Here is a 9,347-nt window from a genome sequence, read left to right on the forward strand (position 1 = left end):
GTGCGGAAGCTGAACTTGACTTGTCTTTAGCGCAGCTGCTTCTGCTTGCTGAGGAGCGTCTTCTTCAGTGAAGAGCTCGTGCCTCCAGCCCGCCTTGCCGGAGCCAGGTCTGGTCCCCATGGCCGGAGCGCCCGTGAGCTGCCCCTGTGGCTGCAGCTCCTGGCCCGGGTGGTCTGGGGCTGGTTCTTGGGGTCCCTCCTTTCTCCATTCATAGAAGGTGTTGGGTCGGAAGGGACCTCTCAAGGCCATCCCGTCCAACCCCCTGCAGCGAGCAGGGACAGCTTGAACTAGATCAGGTCGCTCAGAGCCTCATCCAGCCTGGCCTTGAATGTCTCCAGGGATGGGGCCTCCACCCCCTCCCTGGGCAACCTGGGCCAGTGTCTCACCACCCTCAGTGTAAAGAACTTCTTCCTCATGGCTGATCTAAACCTGCCCTGCTCTAGTTTAAACTGTTGCCCCTCGTCTTATTGCTACAATTCCTGGCCCTGCCACCTTCCTGTGCCTTGTACCAGGGATGCCATCACAGCCCGGGAGGAGGCCTGGCTTCCTTGGACGTATTTACCCCCCCGGCGCTGTGTGTGGAGGGGCGGGAGGTGTCCATTGCTCTTACAGGTGCCCCGAGTCCTCTGAAACCCCGGCAGCCTTCGGAGAGCCCGTGGCGGGGGGAGGCGGGGGTCCGTCCATGTCTCACCGGCTTCAGCCAGAAATAACATCCTGGAGGCGAGAGAAGCGGTCCTGCTGCGACTGCGTTGTACGGTTCCACGAGAAGGCTCCTTCCTCACCACAAAGCCCCTCTGTTTCGCCAGAAACCCCTTAAATTCTGTTCCCCAGCTCTTGCCTTATGCCCCAGGGCCTTGGGGTGGCGGGGGGTGGGGGGCTTCTGCTTCCCTTGCTCGCAGCTGGAAAATGCCACCTGGAAAACCAGCAGGAAAAGGGGAACCCGCCCCACTGTATGGGAGCTCTCTGCGTTTCTGGCAGCGCAGCCGGTGAGGGCAAGCGCCCGCTGGCAGAACACGGTGGGGAGCGGGCAGAGCGTCCCGGACACCGGCCACGCGGCAGGGAAGGGAGCGGGAGCCGCTCTCGGCCGAAACGCAGCACCCCCCTGGCTGCTGGGGTCCGCAGGGGGCTGGGGCTCAGCCCTGCAGAAGAGGGTGGCCATCGGCTGCGGCTGTGCGGGGCTCTGGCCATGCAGCCCCCGGCTGCCTCCTGCAGAGGCCGGGTGCGATGGCGGGCACAGCCTGAGGGATGGGAGCGGGTTCCCCGCTTCCTTGGAGGCCCTGAGGAATGGTGGGAAGGGTGGGTGTGCTCGAAGCCCTCCGGTGGGATCGCTGTCTCTCGTCACATCCTTTGAAATGCCTTTTTCTGGCCCCGAGTGATGTTTCCGCGGGTGTAAGATCAGCAGGACCAAACCCCCACCGAAGGCTCCCGCATCCCCGCAGGTTTTGGGGGGTGGAAAAGGTTCCTCTCTGCTTCCAGGGCACAGGAAAGCAGCAGCGACGTGTCAGGGCCGTGCAGGATCTGCCCACCCCACGCTCCCCACACGCGGCCATGGCGGGTGCATGGCTGCTGCAGCCACGGCGCTTTGATGGCAGAGGGGACCCCTGTGTCGGGGACCCCTGTGCCAGGGACCCCCTACCCCTGGGTGCCGGACCTTCGCCAAGCTGCATGGCCGCTCCCTTTCCTGCAGCGGCCATGCTCGAGCATCCAGCTCGGGATGGTGGGAGACCGCTGTCCACCTCCCGTGAGCCTCCGTGCGAGGGGCCGGCAGCGGAGAGGTGGGCAAACCTCCGGCAGGGGGGAAAAGGGTCCCAGTCCCCCCCAGAGTGGAGCATCAGCATCCCCCCCTCAGGATGGCGTCCCAGTGCTCGCCGGGGGCTGGGAGGGCTGGGACTGGCATCCCACAGGACTCCACGGCCCCCCGGCATCCCCCCGGGGACTTCACAATGGCCAAGCGAAGCTGGAGGTAACCTAACAAACAGCGCCCAAATGCCAGCAGCCCCCGACGCAGCCGAGAGCGGGGGCTGCTTTGCTCCCCGTGACACCCCGGCACGTGGCCCGAGCCGAGGGCAGCCCATCGGGCCGGGCTGGGCCGTTCCGGGGTGGCTCCCGCCACCCTGGCACCATCCGACCGCCACGGCACCGCGTGGGGCAAAGTCCTGCCCGCCGCGACGCTGCTGCCTCCCGCTCCGCTCTGCCCCGCCGGGCCCGATCCTGCCCTCGCTGAGCCCCGCGCTGCCACCTCTTTGTCCCCACCATGGCCCAGCCCGGAGCCTCCACGCCAGCCATGACAGCGGCTGAGCACGGCCAAGGACGGCTGGGACTGTGACAAGGAGGGGAGATTTATCCGCCGTGGGATAAAACCCGTTTTAAACCCCACGTCCCCCCCTTGGACAGCCCACAGGCGCCGGCCAACCTCCCCTCCTGCGGCACCCCCCTGCCCTGGGGCAGTCACCTCCCCGCCACCGGCATTTGGGGCAGCACGTGCCAGGCAAATCCTACTCCGGTAGCCATGACAGGACCCCGTGGCACCGACAGGCCGAAGGGAGGTTGTCGGAGGTTGGATGGGGTCGGATGGGAGCAGAGGAAAGCCAGCGAGTGGTTCTGCCCCTCTCCTTAAATCCCAGGGCAGCCCGAGAGCGTTTCCAGCTCCGCTGGCTTCCCGCAACAGCTCCGACATTCTCCACAGGCCACTCGCGCTGCACTTAAATAAACCAGCCCAGTAGCTATCGTTTGGGTGGTTTCTGTATTATTTATGTTTCCTTCCGCTCCCGACCAAGAGCCGGGCCTGGAGCAAACAGCCGGGCTGCGGCCGTCCCCGCTCCCAGAGGGACTCGCTGTGGGGACCCGCACCCCAACCTTTCGCCCCGTCCCCGCCGCCGGTGCCAGCGGCTCGGCGCGTCCCCAGCCCCAAAGGGCAGCACCGGGAACCCCGTCCTGCTCCGACCACCTCCGAGACTGGGGAAAATCCCGCTCCAGGGGTTAAATCACTGCTTAAAACAAACACTCCTCGCCTCCTCCTGTGTTTAAACCCACTGCTCTGCTCCCCGCGGCCTCCGAAGGCTCCCGGGGAACCCTCCTGCCCCCCTAACTCCCGTATCGCGACTGGGCCAGCCCCCGTATCGCGACTGGAGCAGCCCCGTGGCCGCTGCCGGTGCAGCCGGCGCGTTTCTGGCCGCGTTTTCCCACTGATTTTTTTTTTTTTTGGTTATTTTTTTTTTTTTGGTTTTTTTTTCCTCTTTTTACCCTTTTTCCCCTCAGGAAAGCAGCCTGGCGGGACACGGCCGGCTCCCCCAGGCTCCCCCCCTCCTTCTCCCCCTTCCCCTCGCCGCAGCCGAGCCGGGGCGGGGGCGCGGGCCGGAGCCGAAGATGCTGGAGCGGGGCCCGGGGAAGCGGCGGGGCGGGGGGTCCGGGCCCGGGCCGCCCCCGGAGGGGGACCCACCGTCCGCCCCCGCCCCAGCCGCGGGCGGGGGCAACGGCGGGCGGGGCCGCCCCGCCCCGCCCCGTCCCGTCCGCCCGGACTTTACCTCCCGACCGGGCCCGCGTCGTTCCGGGCCATGTGAACCGCGGGGCCGGGCCGCGGGGCCGCCGACCGGCAGCGGGATGGAGCGCAGGAAGGTCTTCGTGGTGCTCGACGTGCTCTGCCTGGCCGTCGGTGAGCGCTCGGCACCGGCGCGGCCGCGGAGCCCCGACCCGGGCGGCTCCGGAGCGTACCCCCGGTGGGGCTGGGGGCGGGACCGGGGGTCCTGGGTCCCCCCGCGCCTCTCCCCGGGCTATCCCGCTGCCGGTGCTGTGGGCCCGGGGGGGCACCTGCCCGGCGTCGGTCCTGGGGCTCTGGGCCTCCCCGAGGAGCCGCGGGGCGGGGGGGGGGGCTCGGCTGGAGGCGGGGGGGCCGGGCGGGCAGCGGCTCCTGCCCCGGAGCTGCCGGTCCCTGCCGTGGAGCTGCTGCCCCGACGTGCGGCCTCCCCGGTGCCCCGGGGGGTCCGCAGCCCCCGGGCCGAGCGGAGAGGGGGGGGCCGGGGCCGGTCCCGGTGGCCGCCGGCGGGACCCGCCCGGGCGCGGGGGGGGAGACGGTTCCTCCTCCCGCCGGCCGGACCCGGTGCCCCGCCGGGGGGAAGGGGGGGCTCCGCGGGCGGTTGGGGTCGGGGGAGCCCCTTCCCGGTGCCCCGACAGCTCCCCCCCCCGGCCCCGTGCAGGCAAACGCCCGTTTCTAAAACTGACGCTGAGAAGCACCTAATTAAGACGGACTAAAAATAAAGGCCCAGGTCGTAATTTCAGCCTGAACGTCCCGGGCCGGGAGCTGCTCCCGGGCTCCGGGCCCCGGTGGGGAGCGGCAGGTTCCTGTTTGTGTTCGGGCCGTTTGTTGGGGTTTTTTTTGGGTTTTTTTTTTTTCTCTCTTCGGGTGTCGGTGCCTTTTATTTTTAGGGGAGCTTTTTTTGGAGGATGAAATTATCCCGAAAGAAAATTCCGTGTCTAATTTGAGCTGCAAATTAGCCTTGGAGGTGTACACCGAGGCGGCCGCCGCCGGAGCCGGCAGCAGCGGGGGGGGGGCTCCTTCGGGCGGCCGATGCCCCCGCCCGGGGAACCGGGGGGGGGGGGCGGGCAGCAGCCCGGTGTGTTACCGTCGTTTCCCCCCCTCGCTTGGGGGGTCCGGGTGCGGGTTGGGGGGGGGGGGGGGGGGGGGGGGCAAAGGTGCGTGTTCCCGGGAGACGGTAGAAGAACGGGAGGCGGAAACCGCCGGGAGAGGCGGAACCGGGAGAGGAGCCCGGGTTTAAGGCGGACTGCGGGCCGGGGCAGGGCCGCGCGTCCCGGGGCTTTTACCGGAGAAGAGCATCCCGGGGCCGTTGTGCCCTGTCTCCCGCCGTGGGAGCCCCCGGGGGTGCCGGGGAAGCGTCCCCTGGGCAGGGACGGAGCGGCCGCAGGGGCGGGAGGTCACCTTCCAGTGGGGGGGGGGGGGGGTCTGGCAAGCCTCCTCCGTGGGGCAGACACCCCCAAAACCCCTCTTGATCTTGGGGATGAGCCCATCCAGGGTCGAGCTGGAGGATGCCCGTGGTCGGGGCACGCTGGGCGGAGAATCCTCCGTGCCCGAGCTGATCCGGCCGGTTGTGGCATGTCTCCAGAGCCCTGGCAGGAGCGAGGGCTGCCGGAGGGCGTGGGTGGGAAGCCAAGCGTGGATGGCCCCCCAGCATCTCTGGGCACTGGCTCTCCTGGAGCTGGTGCGAGGCACCGAGGCCATCTGGGGCCTGGGGGCCCTTGCCTGCTGTAAAACAGGTTTGCAAAAGATGCCTGTGCTCGTTAATTCTAACGAGCTCTGTCCTCCTGGGCCAAAAGACCCAGGGGAGTGTGAGGAGAGGGCACAAGATCAGCCCCGGTGTCCTGCACTGCGGTGGCAGCTCCTGGGGGGAGCGGGGCAGCCCTGGGGGCTCTGCGGGTGCCCGGTCGCGGCCATCTCCTGTGGTATCTGGGCGCTGCAGGCAGCTGCGAGCTCCGATAGGGCCCTATCAGCGGCGGGGGCTGGTGGGTGCGAGTCCTCCTGCCCTGGGCGCAGGCGGCTGGGGACTGTGTCCCCAGAGGGGATCCCTCCCCAGCAGCGGGGAGCGGAGACCCGGGGGCGAGGGACGGGGAGACGGCATGGCGCCGGGTGCCTGCGCGGGGCCTGCGGCCGAGTGTCCCCAGCCCTCGCCTTCTTTCTGCCTTGCAGCGTCTCTGCCCTTCGTCATCCTGACGCTGGTGAACTCCCCCTACAAGCGGGGCTTCTACTGCAACGATGACTCCATCCGCTACCCCTACAAGGCGGACACCATCACCCACGGCCTCATGGCTGGGGTGACCATCACCTGCACCGTTGTCATTGTAAGGAAGCACCGATGCCATCCCGCCGGGGCAGGGACGTCCTGGCACGCGTCATCCCGGAGCTGGGTGCCAGCACAGCCCTGCCCTGCTGGGGGTCAGGAGCTCCCTCTGGGGCGGTGGGACCCACGTCCCCATGGGGGTGGCTCCCTGCAGGGAGGGGGAGAGGCCCCGTGGGCTCCTGTGGCAGGCGGGTGCCGGGGGCTCCTCTGCCACAGCCCTGGTGGGGAGAGGCGGAACCGGGAGAGGAGCCCGGGTTTAAGGCGGACTGCGGGCCGGGGCAGGGCCGCGCGTCCCGGGGCTTTTACCGGAGAAGAGCATCCCGGGGCCGTTGTGCCCTGTCTCCCGCCGTGGGAGCCCCCGGGGGTGCCGGGGAAGCGTCCCCTGGGCAGGGACGGAGCAGCCGCAGGGGCGGGAGGTCACCTTCCAGTGGGGGGGGGCGGGTCTGGCAAGCCTCCTCCGTGGGGCAGACACCCCCAAAACCTGGATGAGCCCATCCGGGTTTTTTCACACCACATCCTGTGCCCCTGGTGCTGGGGAGCTGCTCGGTGGCCCCCGGACCCTCACCCCTTGCCCCTTGCCCTCTGCAGATCTCATCGGGGGAGGCGTATCTGGTCTACACGGAACGCCTCTACTCCAAGTCAGAGTTCAACAACTACCTGGCCGCCCTCTACAAGGTGGTGGGGACCTTCCTCTTCGGTGGGGCCATCAGCCAGTCCCTGACAGACCTGGCCAAATACATGATCGGCCGTCTCCGGCCAAACTTCCTGGCTGTCTGCAATCCCGACTGGTCCAAGGTGAACTGCTCCATCTACGTGCAGCTGGAGAACGTCTGCCGGGGTGACAGCGGGAACGTCACCGAGTCTAGGTGAGCCGTGGGGCCGCAGGACCTCACCCCCACCCCCCCAGGCTCCTGTGGTCCGGTGGCGGCCAGGGGGTATCGACGCTGTCCTGCTGCAGGGCAGAGCCTGAGGAGCGGGTGGGGGGCCAGCTGGGCGCTGGGGGCTCGCTCTCATGGCCTGACGTGTCCTTTTTTCCCTGCAGACTGTCATTCTATTCCGGACACTCCTCCTTCGGGATGTACTGCATGATGTTCCTGGCGGTAAGTGCCACGGGAAGGCGATGAGCCCCCCCAGGTCCCGTTCCCGCCCCCCGAGCACCTCGTCTTCTGGCCGGTTGGTGCCCCTGGCGCTGGGTGATTGCTCCCCCCTTCGCTGCCCAGCTCTACGTGCAAGCCCGGCTGGTGGGGAAGTGGGCCCGGCTGCTGCGTCCCACCATCCAGTTCTTCCTCATCGCCTTCGCCATCTACGTGGGCTACACCCGGGTGTCCGACTACAAGCACCACTGGAGCGACGTGCTGGCGGGGCTGCTCCAAGGGGCTCTCATTGCCGTCCTCATCGTGAGTGTCGTCCCCCCCCCGCGCGACACGACGCTCTGCCGGGCTGCCGCGGAGCTGCTGCAGGAGGGGGTCCCCAAACCCTCTTTCTTCCCTTTGGTCTTTTCCAGGTCCGTTACGTCTCTGACTTCTTCAAGCAGCGTCCCCCGCGGCAGTGCGACGAGAAGGACCCCGAGCGCAAGCCCAGCCTGCCGCTCACCATGAGCGACCCCGACCGCAATCACTACAGCTACCGGGGCGCCCCGTGAGCCGCGCGCGGCCACGCGCCGGACTGCACCACCTGCCCCTCGCCGCGCACCGCTCCTGCTGCGGGGGGACGGGGACCCCGGCTCCGTCTTCACCGTCGGCTCCACGTGCCTCCGGTTGCTGCAGGTACGTGCGGGGCGGCCCTGCACCCCCGGCTCCCCGCGGTGCCTCGGTGCTGGCCGGTGCCCGGCGATCCCAGCGCCCTGCCCGCGGGAAGGGGGAGGTCCTCGGTCCCCTGTGCGTCTGAGTCACGCTCCAAGGCTGCCGTCCCAGCCCTCCGCACGAAGGGAAGGGAGGGGAGGGTGGCACGTGGGGGTGGATTTATCAGGCTGGCAAACCGCGCCGAGCAAAGAGCAAACTCGTCGGGAAGTCTGAGGTTGCCTGTGCCGAGTGCGTGTTATCCCTGTCAAATTATCCGGCCTTACGAGTACAAATCCTCGCGAGCACAGGGGGGAGGAGGACAGCTGCTGGGCTAGCAATACTTTTTTTGGAAAGGATTAAAGCGATCCAGGGCTCTTCTCTGTTCCCTCCTTACCTTGAAAAGCAGTCTTGGCTGCCAGCAGCCCGTGCGAGCGAAGGGGCCACGGCCGGGCTTTTCTCCGGTGGTGCCCCATGCTGGAAGCCAAGGGCTTGGTGTGCCCGTCTGCTTCGCGCCTGGCCTGGGGCGAGGGGGATGCTTCAGCCTTTGTCTCTCCTGCGGCTTCAGCTGATGCTTTAGGGGGTGCTGGGGGTGGGCAGGGAGGGTGTAGGGGAGAAGCTTTCTGTGGTAAAGGAAAATAAATGGGGATGTGGAGCTGGACACAGGACTCCGAACTCCGTGGGAAGGTGAGGAACGGGCCACAGAGCCATCCCATCGCTGACACGCAGCCGCCTCCGGCGCCGGAGCGCTGTGGGCCTCTTCTTAAACTACACGCGTTTTGATTATGATATGTTTTTATAATTTTTTTTTTTTTTAAATTAGATCATCCGTAAAGAATGTCTGTGTCGGGCCTGTTCTCTTATTCCTCGGATGCTCTTGGCCTCGGAGTAGATGGGCTTAAGTGGTGAGAGTTTTCCTCTCCCAAAGGAAAGGGGTCTGAAGCCCTCCGTTAGCAGGAGGTTTGCTGCGCTGGGGAGGGGGCTCTCAGGGCTGCTGAGCCCCCTCTCCTGGTGGTGCTGAGGAACTTTGGCTCCACTGGGGCCGATGGGGCGGTGGGGGGGCTGACGGGAGCAGCATCTCCCCGGGGGAGGGAGCCCCAGCAGCCATGGGGGCGGCCAGCCCCCCCTCTCCCGCGCTGCCTGTGAAATACCACCTCTCGTATCGAATACGATATTCTTCGACGTCCCGTAATTCGAGAAATACCGCTTTGTTCTTTGGCTGGCTGGCCCCACGAGGGGCGAGGAGAGCCACGGCCGGCGCAGGGCTCCCGGACCCCTCCCGCGTGGGCTCCCGTCCTGGCGCTGCCTTCGCCCTGGCCCCGGGAGTCTTGTTGCGCTCCCCGGCACCGCGGCGGCCTCCGTGAGGGGGAAGGGAAGGCGGGGAGAAGCTCTCGGAAAAAGTGACGTTTTGTGCCTGCAGCTCCCTTGGCCGCTGCGGCAGCCGGAGCCGAGGGAAGGCCGGGTGCCGAGGGAGCCTTGGCACAGCCCCATCGTGTCCCTCCTGCCGCGGGGAGGGCGGCAGTGGGGCCAGGCTGGGGAGCCATGGGGGGCACCGGGGGGCAGCACCCCGGCCGGACAGGCTCGGGGTCAGCCTGGGCTGTGTCTGCCCCACTGCGGTGTCGGTACCCCTTGTCCTGGGGTCTGGATGGAGGCGGGGGCATCCCAGCTCTGCCTGTGGCACTTGGGTCCTGCCGGGGGCTTGCTGGGGGTCGGGGGGGGA

The 9,347-nt window shown here is 67.7% G+C and overlaps 1 protein-coding gene across 1 annotated transcript; it reads left to right on the top strand.

The window, feature by feature from the left end:
- Positions 1-3,484: 3,484 nt before the first annotated feature.
- On the top strand, positions 3,485-8,457 carry PLPP2 (phospholipid phosphatase 2). Its single transcript, XM_063357766.1, has 6 exons — positions 3,485-3,652; positions 5,699-5,850; positions 6,438-6,715; positions 6,892-6,949; positions 7,070-7,246; positions 7,354-8,457. The coding sequence occupies exons 1-6, from the start codon at positions 3,601-3,603 to the stop codon at positions 7,489-7,491; spliced, it is 855 nt and encodes a 284-aa protein (XP_063213836.1). The 5' UTR covers positions 3,485-3,600; the 3' UTR covers positions 7,492-8,457.
- Positions 8,458-9,347: the final 890 nt, after the last annotated feature.

The sequence above is a fragment of the Chroicocephalus ridibundus genome, chromosome 22 (genome assembly GCF_963924245.1).
Source record: "Chroicocephalus ridibundus chromosome 22, bChrRid1.1, whole genome shotgun sequence".
Classification (NCBI taxonomy): Eukaryota; Metazoa; Chordata; class Aves; order Charadriiformes; family Laridae; genus Chroicocephalus; species Chroicocephalus ridibundus.

Bases quoted from the DNA above. Each gene is read 5' to 3' on its own strand.
- PLPP2 (XM_063357766.1), top strand. From the start codon at position 3,601: ATGGAGCGCAGGAAGGTCTTCGTGGTGCTCGACGTGCTCTGCCTGGCC. The intron at 5,851-6,437 runs GTAAGGAAGCAC...TGCCCTCTGCAG, and splicing joins TCACCTGCACCGTTGTCATT to ATCTCATCGGGGGAGGCGTA. The intron at 6,716-6,891 runs GTGAGCCGTGGG...TTTTCCCTGCAG, and splicing joins GGGAACGTCACCGAGTCTAG to ACTGTCATTCTATTCCGGAC.